Consider the following 15,141-nt stretch of genomic DNA (forward strand, 5'->3'; position numbering starts at 1 on the left):
TACTATTTTTAGAATGATATTCCTATTTTTTAGGACTAGCATTTTTAGGCTAATTCGAGGCTCCTAAAATTTAGGGACCCCCCCAATATGGGTGTCATATGAAAGCTTTTTCCGTGTACATCGCAAAAACGGTATCAGAATCTTCATGTGACTTTCCTATGCAAAGAAATGTGCATTTCAAGCTTTCAGCCCACACATGCACATTATACAAGCATTTCAGGATCATGCCATCTTGTTGATTGTAACTGTCTGTTCTGGTGGATCTAGCCCACACTTCAAGGCATCAATCCTTTTTGTGTGCAAGTCTAACCCTGATATGCGTGAGTTTTGGTCACACGCGCCCAATCGGGCCATATAGGTGGAAGTGTGAACTATCTTTTCTCTAAACCACCGCGTGGGTCCACCATAACCTGTGACCACTCATCAGTGGCCAGCTCCAATGCACTTTTCTTTATATCTAATTAGTGCAAAGAAAATAAATTTAATAAATCATTATATAGACAAATTAATGAAAAAGGATACAAATTCTGTTTCTATAGAGTTGTGACATGCACACCCTTCATTTTCATTACATGGTACTAGAGGAGAGGTGCTCTTAGAGCTAAAGCTTCTCATTCTCTATGAGAACACAAGTTCCAAGGAGTGACAAGACCACTGTCAATTCTGATATCATTCTATTCCGCTGCAACATTTAGGAGTGTGTTCCATACCGTCCCACCCTCCCATTATAGGTTTACCACATTGGTGCTATGGCTTCACTACAAAAAACACAAGTTCTAGGGAGTGACAAGACCATTGCCAAATCTGGTATCACTTTATTCCGCTGCAACATTTAGGAGTGTGTTTCACACCCTCCCATCCTCCCATTATAGGTTTACCACATTGGCGCTATGGCTTCTCTCCCTCAGGTCGGAGCACAAAACATTGCGTACAACTATTGTGGCAAGATAGGCAATTCCATCTTAGATTGTTGTCATTGACCATTGCTCCTACACAATTGGAGCACATGTATCTTCTTGAAGGCACTGGTTGTGCCACCTCGGCATTCTAGGTGATAGTTTGTTCTACATTGGCTTTTGGAATTCTATACTCAAGGTAGTAAGACGCCTATGATGTATGCTAAGCCCTTTCGAGCATCTTTAGGCCACGAGACCTCACGAGGCAATAAATCCTCTTGGAGATTGCTGCAATGAGCTACAAAGGTTTCCCCCATATTTATTTTGGGTTCATTGGCTTCCACAACTCTTGGCTAAGAAGGCGTTCCATCTAGGAATAGTGGTTGTTCGCCACCTTTGGCTTTGTAGTCCGCTCCATTGAGATAGGAATTGTCACCTATGCATGGTTTCATAGGAGCTGCACGTTCCCACTCCCTCATATAGCTGCATGGATACAACTTCCATCGTGAACATCCAGGAGATCATTTGTGATACCCCTCCCTCCAATCCCTCTTCTATTCAGCATTAGCAGGCCACCTCTAATACGTGCTTGGAGGATTGTGTTTTGCTTTCTCCATAGCTTCACTAGTCCTAGATACCTTTATCATCTCTCTTGGTAGGTATTCCCTTTTCTTCAAACTACTTGGAGGCCAACGAGTTACTACATTCCCTATTTCCTTCAAAGGGGATCTAAAGGGGTTCACATGTTGAGTAATGGTAGGGGTTTGTGGGGAGGAACACAGAGTAACATTATGACAAAGAATTTGGAAACATAGAAGAAGAGTGAAGCATTGTATTATATTGGCAGCACTTAATATGAGGATGCTCTATGGAGGGAGCGAAATGCAGTCCTTTGGGCAGGGGGATGTTGAAGAAGACATTGATTGCGAAGCACAACAATAGAGGAGAAAAACATGGTCCTTAGGAGCTGTCAGTACAATTGTGCAAGATGGAAGTCACTACACTATTAAACAACCAATCACAATTGTGCCAAAACATGGCTATCAAAGTGACTCTCATTGCTCTAGTGAATATCCAAAGAGAGCTATAGAAACACAAGTGTCTCCCACACTGATCATAGAATCTCAAACCTCACAATCTACAAGACAAAAGGGTACAACAAACCCAATAGCTTTATTTAGGCAATGCAAATTCTTTACGAAGCATCCATCTGTTGTCTCCAAGTTGGCCAAAAAAAGGCTTAATTGTTTTTTTAGTAGCACCAATACCTCGATGCCCTAAAATTATATGCCACAATTGCTTTTGACACCAAAGGCGACCATGCATTTTAGAGAATCCATCCCATTCAGTAGTCAAACTCAGCATAGTATATATGCTTTACTTGTTAGAGGTCCAAACACACTAAGCTATGACAATTAGAGACTCACCCACTCCCTTATTGACGATGTGATCATTATCAAAGCTCACACATACGATCAAATGTACCAAAACAGCCAATCAATATGTGCAAAAAGCCCTCAACACAAGTTCATGATTGAAGCTTGCAATGGATCCCTTATGTATCTGCAATGGAAAATTTGATGTATACTATGATAGCCACTTGTCCTGACATAGCATTTGCAGTGGGAGTTATGGTATGCTATATGGCTACATTTGGCAGGTGGCATTGGGATGCGGTGAAGGGTATCATCAAGTACCTTAAGGTGAACGTAAAGGCTTTGACAAGTTGTAACCAACTGCACAACAATACTTCATGCGTAATGCCATAGCTCTATCCTATGGCGATCCAAAACCATATTTTTTGTGATCAGGCATTCTCTAGTAACACAAATAGACGCAGTAACACAAATAGACACAATATTCTTAAATGCAGGCTCACAAGTAGGAGATGACTGTGCATGACACAAATGATTGCCAACAAGTTCATGCACGAAGGCTCTTAGTTGCATGACACAAAAGATTGCTAACAACTTTATGCTTGAAACCAAAGGGAAGTAGCTTTGATCCTTACCAAATGCATTCCATTAGATCATGCCTTGCATTTCCCTAGTATTCCTATGCATTTCCCATGATAGAAAGTCTACAATCTCACTTTTATATGCTCCAAATTAGTACAAATCATTGTGTTTCAACGATCTCACATGATCAACTGTTTCACAGGTGCTAAATGACCTTGTTGCCTTTGATGTCGGTCTCCAATCAACTTTAAAGTGCTCAAAAATGCAAACTAACACTTAAGCCTATCAAACCCTAAAAATGACATCCAACAGTCAAGTCCATTTTGATGGAGCATTTGCTTTCGCAATTGTCTTGCATAGTCCCCATGCAATCCCACCATGTCCTCTCATGAACATAGGGATTTCTTGCAATGTAATTTTGAGAGAATCACTTTCTTTGTGACAAAGTTGTCTAGAGGGTACATAAGGCTTGAGATCTGAGAGGGGAAGAGAGGATCTCAGCGTGTACTGCTGTAATAACTTGTTTAGATGAGAATCAGCTCAAAAATAGCATACCTTGTAGTAAATGGAGTTACAAAGCTGCCCAACAGATTCCCCATGTTGAGAGGTGAAGATTGTTGCTATTCCAATTCCATACATGTTGTTAGCTTATGATTTACGGTTGAAAGCTGCAATTTTTGCAATAAATAAGAGAAGAATGGCTGTCCTCAAACTTGGGCTACTTAAATGAAAGAGAAAGAGACCTCAAGTGGCCAAATCCATTTTTAAAATGAGTCATGAGTTGCTTCTTAATTAAGCTCAAATTTGATTAAGGGCTATTTAATAAATGGTTGATTAATCATAAGTGAACTGGTCATTGGATCAAACTTAAGCACTAGGCCTGCTTTATAACTTAAATGAGCTGTTTACTAGGTGAAACTTTTCAAGTGATCATTAATTCTAAGGTGCAAAGTTTCAATTTAATGAATGTTTTACATTGCATCTTGTTCCTTTAGGTGTGTCCTTGTACCACAAAGCTCGTACACGTGTCCATTACATGCCTGGTATGAAATCTGTCACTACCAATGCAATGGTCAGTGTGCCAAGAGCTAGGGTAGCAGAATTGAACTTCTTATCTTGACTAAATCATGAAGTCCATTTCTCAATCTGGTGATAGATCTCAAGTATGCATCTATCTTGGATCTTGTCTCAAAGCTTACAATATGCAATGTTTCATGTATGCAAACTTTTCTTATTGTGCCTTTTTTTCCTCTTTTGATACACATTTTTAGAATAAAATAGAATAAAAAGATGGAAAATTTTAAACTTATTAGATTTACCTGCAAACCTGCTCACATGCATAATTACAAACTTGCAGCACACAATTCTAGTTCCATGCCCTGATCTTGCCAAAATTATTGAGAGCCATTGTGAGAAACTTGAGTTAGTTTAGGTGCATGGTGGAAGGGTGCATGGGCAAATATCCTTGACTTGTGTGTCCATTGTTCAGATGTCTACTGTTTTTGAGGAATGTATGTTCAATGATTGTTGGTCAAATAGCTGCGTTTTTAGTTTGTGTGTTGAGAGTATGGGTACATGGGCTATCTCAGTTTGTGCTGCAGTTCTGGTGCATCTTCTGCATTTTAATATGCATAATTATTTGTATACTTGTAGGTGAGAGTTGGAGAATTGCATTATTGACCAAGTTTTCTTGCTGCAATAGCCACATTGCTTGCAGTTTTACTTTCTGCAGCATTTCAGGTTATCATGAAGTCAATGGTTGCAGCCAGCTTATGTTTCTGAGGTTGTTATGCAGGAAGCTGGTAGAGCTTTGTCAAGCTGTAACTTACGTTTGTGCATGAGATGATGTATCCAGTTTCAGTTGTGGCAGCATTTTCATGATCAGGCTGATTGCCTCTCTGCATGTGTTTTGGTAGTGCATGGATCAATGGTGACTAGCATTGAAGCACATGTGTGTGGGCTTGGTAAAGTTGTGTCTCAATTCAGCTAGGGTGTGTTGATCCTTTCACTTATGTTTCGTATTTGTTTTGCAAGTTTTCTCCATCTAGAAAAAAAAATTGCCTCCAGATGAAGTTTGCATCATTTATTCTAGTAAGAAGCAAATAGTCCTTCAATGTTGATCTCTCTGATTCTCTGTACTCTATACCATTCATTTCAGCATATCCAGTTAAAGTGCTGCTGTTTATGATGAAGTGGGTTCCTTGGTACCTACTACCCAGATAACTAGCCTTCCACGTGTAATCCGTATGAGGCATGGTGGGGCAGCACATGGCAGGTTGACATTAAAGACCTGGAAAAGGTTCAATATCTAGTATGAACTTGTGGGTGGTCCCATCAAAAGAGAAAGGGAGACAGACAGAGAGAGGAGGAGGAAGTGAGGACTTCTAACAATGAAGTTTTGGATTTTTCAGGGTGTGGAGAATCAAGAAGTATAATGAAGGAACTGCTGAGCTTTCTAGAAACAACAGATGACAATTTGAGTCATTCAATCCAATTACGAGTTCTTTATGTAAACTTTGACAGAGATTTAGGATTTATGCTTCATGGAGGAAAGAAAACTCCCACCTTTACTCTTTATTGTGATGCAATCCCCTACAAGTATACAGGAAGAATTAGAGTACATAACATCATAGCTGGGATTCGTTATGGAGTCTCTTTGCCCTCTAATGATTTACCTTTCAAAAGGCTAAGTTCATTTTCAGAAGTCCAAAGTTTTATAGAATTTACAGATAAGGCTATTGTACTTTTTGACTTTTGCAACTGGTCTGAGAAGTTAGGACACATACAACCTAAGCTTCAAACAGAAGGCACTAGCTGCAATAATGCTCTAGGATGCAGCGCAAGCCAAGTAGAAGTTGAGCAATTATTGGATGAATCAAATGTTTCTGAAGCGGCAGATGGCATTATAGAGAAACAGATGGCTGCAGGTGACATGGAGGGTAATGAAGCTGGTGAAACGAGGTCTCATAACATGGAAGGAAGCAAGCTTGTGTCTTCAAGTGCAGGTACGTCTGTAGAACCTGCAGGTGCAGATAAATCTGTATCACCAGTGATTTGTTGTGATATCTTTGCAGCTGTCATCTATAGGGTGTACTGAATTAATGCTTGTGTCTGTGTATGGTAGTATCCCTCAGACTTCTGAGATCAAGTTTAATGTATCAGAATCGGAAAAACCAGAGATGGCATATAATTCTGCTATGACTGGAGGCATTGAAGCATCTAGTTCAGGATTATATGGTGAGTCATCAACTGAGAGCCAAGTTGGTAGTGAAGATGCACTATCTACAGACTGTGAGCTCGATCCTTCCTGGTGGATGCCTCCAAATATGGAGAATCATGTCAGAACCGCATTGTTAATGAGGTCAAGCTATGGTGAGGGTCCATACCAAAGTAAATCTGGAAACAAAATTAAGGAGAATATTTTTAGCCATAATCAAGGCTGTAATCATACAGAGTACAAACGTTTCAGCATCTTGTATCGAAATCTGACAGTTATTGCCCAAGCACATGTTCTTACTCCTGAGCAGATGAAGTTTGGGGTAATAACAAAGAAATCTCTTCTTTTTGACTTGGACATTGTCAGGATGCAGAATCATCCTTGGTTTCTAATGAGTTTGATGGCAGATAGGACTGATGCTCCAAATTTCTACTTTGAAGTGGAAGGGGTTGACTATTTTCTTTCCAAAGCAGTGCAGCTTGTGCCTGAGGTGAATTCATGTCCTTCACAACTGCTAGCATGTACCATAATTAATACGAAATCTTGAACTATGCCAGAGAAATGTCACCATTGCTACAATATGTGGTGCCTGATGATGTTCATTGTGCTTGTTTGAGTGCAATTAAGGTTTTCTATTTTTAAGGATTAAACTCTAGGTGCTCATGCATAGATAAGTTATCATGTTGAAGGCCATAGATTGATTTTAGAACAATGAAATTGATTCAAATATATTTGATCTGATATAGAGAGTTTCTGAACCTCCTTGGTGGATCTTTTATGCAGTTTAAGCCAGTCCAAACTTGCACCGTTTCTTACTGAAAGCTTTTCTCTCACTCTCTTGTGTCTCCACCAGTGTTGCTTCTATGATTAAGAAACTAGGTTGTAAGAAAACCTGTTAAGAAAAAATCTCATATTTAAGCATTGAGTGAAATTGCATACTCAAGGCTAAAAAGTCCTTATGCTCACACTATTGAGAGGGGGAGTGTCAGGCTCATGACTTAAGTGCTTTTGAAGTGTGATACAGTTCTCTTTTTTAGAGAGCACTTTCAAAAAATAGTTCCAAACACATGGTGGTGTGGGCCATCTTGAACAGTTTTGACAATTGCTGAGAGTATTCCTCCTTGCACCCCTGCTAAAAAAGAAGAAAGACCACATGAACCCCTGCCCACACCACACCATTGGATACTCCCTTTGCTTCCCCTAGGGAGCACTTTGTATATGTGCTAAAGCCAACCAAGGGTGTGCTAATATGTGCTTCTTTGTTATCTGCCATTTACAGTGTTTGTTGCATCTAAAGGACTCTCATTTTGGAAATGAAAAAGATAGTTCAAAATCAAAAACATTGAACAGTCCCAATGCAACACTTAAATGAGTAATGTACAGTAGAGTTTGTCGCATCTGAAGGATGCTCATTTTGGAAATGAAAAATATAGTTCGAACTCAAAAAAATTAAATGGTCTGAATGCAACACTTACACTCAAATGAGTAATGTACAATATGCATGCATTTGCAAGGAAAACTTTAAAGACCGAGTCTAGAGTGAGAGGAGGGTATCCCTCACAAATGTTGTAGGTATTTGCAATGAGACAAATGAAATAACAGGCCAAAAAGTAGATGCTGAAACTGCTATGCATACAGAAGGTGCAAAAGAATAAACCCCCCTCTTGATGTATCCAACCCCAACACTGAGGAGTTGCTCCAAGGATGATGGGAAAAAAGAGTGATGAAGGCAAGAACACAAAATTGGAGGTAAGAACATATCTCCATAGTTGCACATGTATGTAGTAGAGACAGGTCCCTATGGTATGGTACCATTTGTATGAATATGGACTTGTACGTAAAACTGCATTCCCTGCCTGTTGGCCCATATCTGACCATTGAATTGGCCATTTTTTGACCTTTTTTTGCCTAATTTTTGCCCCTTCTTTTTATGTATCTACTCCTGGTCTATCTATTTGTAGTACATGTTGTGCATGTGGCATATCCCATAGGGGTTTTGGTTTGTTACTCTCTTGTATGCAGATTATACTGTAAGGGCGTTGCTATTTTGGCTTAAACATGTATTCTATCATCCGTAGTCCATCGTAATACCATTTAGTATCGTATTTTATTGTACCATGCTGTATCGTACATGTCATACTTAACAACTATGCATCTCTATAATGATGTGATAATGAAAATATACGTGGAACATCTATGAGACCAAAAATAAGGCATGCCTTGACACAATTATCATGCATTAATGCCTAATTTTGCTCTATTAAAACAGCCCCAAAAAGATTTATTTGTGAAAATGCATTAGTTTTATTCAATAGGACAAACATTCAAAATTCCCCTATAAAATGACATGTTGTGGGCATCTGGTTTCATCCTCAATTATCTATCATCATTGTTAGACCAGCCATCAGCCCCATCATGTAAATGCAGGGAAGAACGTGATAGTGACAATACTTTGAACAATTACCACCATGAAATTTGAGAGAGAGAGAGGAGAGAGATAGAGGGAGAGGATCGCGATGCCGGAGCTGAGATGGGATGCTGGTGGATCCCTGCCCTGCGCGGAGCCCTGACCTGCGCAGCCCTGCCCTGTGCGCCTGAACCCTGCCGTCGACCTGACCACCTGCAAGCCCCCGCGTGCACGACGACCTGCTGTGTCTGCACGACGACCTGCTGCGTCTGCACGATTCTTCCCTGGGTCGGTGCGCTGGAGAGAGAGAGAGATCCGTCAGGCGTCCCGTCCTGTCGTCACCTGAAGACTGCCGCCTGACGACTCCCACCTGACGCCTGCCGCCTGACGACTGCCTGCGCGCCTGACTGCCGCCTGACGCCTGACTGCCGCCTAACGCCTGTCTGCGCGCCTCAAGACTGCTTGACGACTGCCTGCGCGGCTGAAGACCCACCCGCCTGACGACCGCCTGAGGACTGCCTGCTCCTGCTTGCTTCTTTGTGCGTTTTAGGGTTTCGACCAGAGTCGCCTTTCGTCAAACGTGATGCTGTCCATGGCGCACTGTATACCTGCGGGCCTGTGAGGCGCCTTTCACATACAGTGCAGAGAGGAGCTGCCCTCTGTCCTACCGCGAGCCTTGGAAGGAGACGGCACAGTGCTGAGAGCACTGCTTGCTGCACCTGCTGTCCGTGGGTGTCTGCCCTCTGCAGTTTGTTGTGCCGAGTCAGAGTAAGAGAGCCATCACCTGGCAGCACGCGACTGCAACCCTGCACAGATCAGAGAGCTGATCTGTGCCTGCACACAGAGAGAGAGAGAGAAAGAGAGCGAGAGAGAGAGAGGGAGAGCGGCTTGTGCGTTTCTGCCTCCCGTGAGATCTTCACTTGGCCTCTGTCCGGTATACGCAGTGATACAATATGGCTGGTCTGGATCTGGATTTTATAGACCAAACGGTGGCAGCGCTTGGTCCGGATTCTGATACCGAGGAACCTGAGGATATGGTTCCGTGCACCGAAGAGATGCCCCCTGGTCCTGACATCCAGCCTGCAGGTAAACGCACCAAGCATACTTCGGAAGAGACAATGGATCATCAGGATCGTTCCTATGCTCAGGTTGCTTCGGATTCTGTGGACTCTCAGGATGTTGACTGGGAGCATTTGCTGGAATTTGCCAACACTCTGCTTGGCGATTATGTTCAACATAATCATGAAGTCTTTTCTGACTCTGCACCTGACGATGTTCTGGAAGCCACTGTGGACCCGAAAACTGTCTTGCGCTCCTTTTCAGTGTTTTATGATCGCGCTGTGATACTCTTCTTCACTGGTAGAATCCCACTGCTTTCCCGTATTCGCCAGTGGCTGCACAGTCTGCTACAAGGGGAATGTGTTGAAGAGATTTTTGTTGGGCCCCGAGGTTTTTTTGAGGTGCTGTTGAAATCTAAGACGCACCGTGCTGCTCTCCTGTCTAAACTGCCTTTGTTTTTTGATCGCCGTTTGGTCCATGTTGTACCATGGCGCCCAATGGCAAATTTTTAGCGTCTGCTGCAACGTGAATGCCCTGTGTGGGTTGAAGTGGAAAATTGTTCGGCTGTCTATTGGCCACTGTTGAAGGACGCTATGGCTGCTGTGGGCATTGTTCTGGTCCCTCCAAGTCTAAGGGCCGTGAATCGCAACCGGTTGTGTATGTTATGGGACATTGCAAGGAAAAGGCCTGCTTGGTTACGTCTCAATTGCTCTCGCATGCATCCTTTACACTTTCGTTTGAAATGGGACAATTTTGCAGGACATTGCTTTTCTTGTGGACAATTGGGGCATTTTATGGCCGAATGCCCAGAGCAGCAACACACTTCAGATGCTGGCCATGTTGCGCTGCCCATGGAAGATATGGTGTGTGATGCTCCGTCGCAGGATGCTATCCACCCACCTAAAGTTTTGGACAAAGGTAAACAACAGGTTTCGGGTCTGGATTTTCGTGCCACTGACTGGGTTGAAGTACGCGCAAAAAAAGGCAACAGGGTTGTTGCTGGCATCGAGAATACTGTGCCTACTACCTCACAAGATTCCATGCGTACCTATATGTGCAGGAAAGAAATGTTGTCTTTAGAGCGCTCTGCTCCTGCTATGGTTTCCTCTGCCCCGGGTCCTCAGCCCACTAGGAGAATGTATTCGGATCGTCCAAAGGGTCCACCTGCTAAGCTGGCGTTTGATACCAGAGGCAACGTCATTACCCCATGGGATCGTCGTTATCCCCGTTCCATCCCCAAGCCAGCAGATATGCCATCTATCTCCAAATCTGGTCCTCAGAACTCTTTTGCTGTGTTGGCGGATTTCTTGGATGAGGGAGTCCTGGACATTCTCGCAGAAAAAGTTAAATCGAGGCAAGCTGTGCCTCGTACCTGATTTTGTTTTGAATACACATGAAAATAGCCACGTGGAATGTGCGAGGAATTTGTTCTCGCACAAGCAACATGCCATGTGGACTGTATTGCATGGGAATCAGTGGGATGTCCTGTGTGTTGTTGAGCATAAGAGTCACGGAGAAGCCGGAAAAGTTGTGGATTGCCATGGCTTTCGTTTGTTCTATGCAGGGACACAGGCCATGCATTATTCGGGTGTGCTCATGATTGTACATGAAAAATATCAGCCTGTTCTTATTAAAAATGATGTACATGGCGGTTTTCTAGTGATTGAAATTTTATTCGAAGGGGAGATCTTATGGTTACTTGGCCTCTATGCTCCGAATGATCCTTTATCTCGCCGGGAGCTTTGGCAGACTTTGCAGACTTCCTTGTTACTTGGTAGACGGGGCTTCTTGATGGGGGATTTCAATATGTGTGTTGATTCTTCCCAGTCCACATCGGAGCATTCGGTAATGGACGCGCCGGAAAGTCATATGTGGCATGAGTTGGCTCTTGCTGTTCTTAAGCAAGATCTTTGGTCCTGGCTACACTCGTCTTCTACAGGGTTTACTTTCCATTTTGCCCAGTATGCAACAACATGGTCGTGGTTGGACCGCATATACATCATGCAGAATGATGATTTTCTTCGTGAGATGCTCGAAATGAAAGTGTTGCAGCAATATGCCTTGTCGGACCATTTCCCTCTGCAGCTTGAGCTGCTTCCACAACCCATTGCACCTTTTAAGCAATTTCTGGAGAGTCTCCCTTTGCGTTTCAACTTGTCTTACTTGAAGTATGCAATCTTTCAGGGCTATATGCAGCAATTGATTGATAGATTCTTATTGGACTTCTCCTCTCGGGGCATTGCTTCGTTTGAACGATTGCTCTCTAATGTGTAGCGGGTTGCTCGGCAGTATGAGATCCATCATGCCTCTCTTTGTCGGCTGCGTCGACAAGCAGCGGAGGACCTGCTAGCTTTGGTTCGTTCTCTGCTGGTGGACACTCCGGATGATGCATTTCTGCTAGCATTGGCAATGCGGGTGGCTGATCTTATTAAAGAGTTTCAGTTGAAATCGTATTAGCAGGCCAAATTGCAACATCTGACGGAGACTTTGCAAGATAGTGCGTGTGAGACTCATAAGTTCTTTCGAGCTCTCCATGCCTCTCTTGCTCAAGAGAATATGACCAGACTCGAGGATGCAGAAGGCCACCTGGTCCTTGATCCGCAGACTATTGTGCATATGTATAGGAATTATTTCCTCGACCTTCTTGGTTCCACTTCTCCACCTTCAGCCCAAACTACTCAGGCCCGTTTGGTTTTTTATGACTTGGTCCGCAATCAGGTTCCGCAGGACATGCAAGCTACTATGGAGTCAGATATTTGTGAGGCAGAGGTTATGGACGTTTTGTTACACTTGCCCAAGGATAAAAGTCCGGGTTGGGATGGTCTCACCAATGAGTTCTTTGAGGCTTTTGCTACCCAACTGGCGAAACCATTGAAGGCTTTGTTTCAGCAGGTGTGGGAAACGGGGATCATGCCTTCCTCATGGAAAGAAGAACTTATTAAACTGCTTCCAAAGGTTCCTTCGCCGTCTACGTTGAAACATTGGCGCCCAATTTCTTTGATGGGTTCTATGTATAAAATCTTTTCCAAAGTAATGGCGAATCGGCTCCATAAGCATCTCCCTGCCATTGTGCACCCTCTTCAATATGGTTTCATTAAGGGCCGAAACATTCTGCACAATGTATTAAATGCGCAACTGGCGATTGATTATGCAAGGCATTCTAATCAGGAGGTCGTACTGATTCAATTGGACTTGGAAAAGGCTTTTGACTATCTGGACTAGTCTTTCGTTGCTGAACTTATGTCTGCTATGGGCTTTGGTGCTCGGATGTCTCGTCTAATCTACACCATCAGTGCTGCGGCGTCTTCGCGAGTCATGCTGAATGGAGGCGTTACTGAGCCATTTGTCCTTGCCCGCTCTGTCAGATAGGGGTGCCCTTTGAGCCCTCTCTTCTTTGCCCTTGCGACTCATCCAGTTCTTTCGATGTTATCTCATATGGCAGCTTCTACTCAGTTGGATGGATTGTCGCTTCCTTCTGGACAACACTTCATTAGTCAATCCTTGGCTGATGACAGCTTTATGATTTTGCGTGCGGACAAGGATAACCTTCGAAAAGCATTGGATGTTTGGGCTTTCTTTGGTCAGGTGTCCGGACTTCGCATCAATGCGTTGAAATCAGCCATTCTCAGCTGCACGGAGTCGGATTTGCAGTCCTTGGACTGGCAGGGTATGGTTGTTCCTCGTGGCTCCATTGTCAGGCATCTTGGGTACCCTCCTGGCCCTTCCATGTTTGCCTCAAAGTAGCCCAGACAATTATGTTGCCAATGCTCACATATTTCTTGCAAATTCTGCCTTGGACTACTACGACTTCGAATGCTCTTACTCAGTCTATTCGTTTCATGCTATGGAAGAAGGATTCCTTGCATGCAGGTATTTCCTGGATTTCTTGGTCGCATGCGTGCACCCCCAAACGCATGGGTGAAGGGGCTATTTTAGATGCCCAAACTCACATGCTGGCACTCCGTTGGTCTCTTTTCCGCGCCATGTGCTCGGATCATCATCCGTGGGTCGTTATAGCCGGTTATTTCCTTGAGGATCATGGGCTTCTGCATGGCAATACCCAAATCCGGAGTTCTTGGTGGCATGTTCTTAATGCTGATTCGCGGTTCTGCAGTTCTTCTTCATTGCTGCTTACCCATTTGGTATGTTCCTGGAAATTGGTCCTTCGGAAGGCTCAGTGGCATCCAGCGGAGGATCGCTTAGCTACTAGTTCTTTTCAATTGGAATTGCTGGCAGTCTCGCGGTTACTTTCATGGGAAGGTAAACACGAGCTTAGACCACAATTCAACCGGATGGCACGTTTGGGATTAACTTCAGTCGCGGATGCCACCCTTGCCAGTCGCAATGTGCTAATATCGTTTCGTACAGCTAGGAGGCTTTTCAGGATCCCTCGTGGATATAGGCATTAATGGAAACAGCTTTTGATGGTGCTCCAGAGCAGACAACCCTTTCCTGCCCTTGCTTCGGATCATCCCTGGCAGGATTGGGACTTCGAAGGCCGGCTGAATTTAAGCAAAGCTTCCACTAACCAGGTGTATCATCTTCTGATTAAAGATCATCAATGGCTGGTTACTAAAGCGAATACTCTATGGGGATTGCGTAAATCCCGGTCATGGTGGAGGGCAACTGTGATGGAGGGCTGGTTGAACAAGATACCCTTCAAATATAAGGTCTTTCTTTGGAGGGTAATGATTGGTGGTCTTTCGCTTGCTTCAGCTCTTTCCAAGCGACGAATCTCCAACGGCAACTGTTTCTTTTGCACCACTACTGTGGAATCCGCCCGGCACCGATTTATTTATTGCCTCATCGCTAAGAAAGTCTGGTTATTCTTGTCAGCCGTTTGGCGAGTGGTGGTTGGTTTCTTGCTACGCCCCTTTGATTAGGTTTTTGGGCAGCCCAAATACCCCACTCCGGCACAGCCACATATGAAGCTCGTGTATCACTTTCTTCGATATTGGGGCTGTTGGCATAACTGGACCATTCGGAATGCTTTTCTTTTTGATTCCGCCTATATTGTTCAACAGTATATTGCTAGGCTTAAGGGCCTCTTGTATTGGTAGCTAGATCTTCTCCAGCATTCAGACATGCTCTCTAGGGAGGACTTATGCCCCTGGCATATGGCAATTTTCTCCGCGTCTTTGCCATGACTTTGTAACTCGTAGTACTGGAACCTCTTCACATGATGGCTTAGTGTCATCATGTATCTTGTAATCAAGTAATCTTGTATTTTTTCGTAATTAATACAATTACCTTTTACGAAAAGAGAGAGAGAGAGAGAGAGAGATGTCCCCTCCCCCTTTTCAAGCTTTTATTGGAACAAAACACAGGTACCAAGTGCTTGAACCATGTACGATGGTCCGATTTGCTGAAATTCTGAAAACTGGGGTTTTGAAACCATAGTTTCTACACAACCTAGGCAACACGTAGATTTTCTTCTCATAGCTTCTTAGATGAGTGCTAGATAAGTGTGAACAAATCATGTAGCTAGAATTTCAATATTAAAGCTTGTTGGAAGTGAAGAGAGAGAGGCCTTGAAGATATAGATGTGGGGTTTGGGTGGTCAAAAGTGGAAAGTGAAGGCTACAAGTGACAAGTGTATGTTTA

At 43.5% G+C, this 15,141-nt stretch overlaps 1 protein-coding gene across 3 annotated transcripts in view; it reads left to right on the top strand.

The window, feature by feature from the left end:
- Positions 1 to 15,141, top strand: part of LOC148010676 (uncharacterized) — a 101,230-nt gene that overhangs the window by 3,673 nt on the left and 82,416 nt on the right. Inside the window, exons 2-4 of one of the 3 annotated variants that reach the window (XM_087671163.1) lie at positions 5,013 to 5,129; positions 5,266 to 5,859; positions 6,017 to 6,561. In XM_087671163.1, the coding sequence (XP_087527289.1) occupies positions 5,108 to 5,129; positions 5,266 to 5,859; positions 6,017 to 6,561 (1,161 nt within the window). In that variant the 5' untranslated portion in view covers positions 5,013 to 5,107. Of the gene's footprint in view, positions 1 to 5,012; positions 5,130 to 5,265; positions 5,860 to 5,988; positions 6,562 to 15,141 lie in introns of those variants that run through there. The other 2 variants (XM_087671162.1, XM_087671164.1) reach the window with 2 other exon arrangements.

Source organism: Lygodium microphyllum, chromosome 29, assembly GCF_053477565.2.
Source record: "Lygodium microphyllum isolate KBCC chromosome 29, Lygodium_microphyllum_v1.1.10, whole genome shotgun sequence".
Classification (NCBI taxonomy): Eukaryota; Viridiplantae; Streptophyta; class Polypodiopsida; order Schizaeales; family Lygodiaceae; genus Lygodium; species Lygodium microphyllum.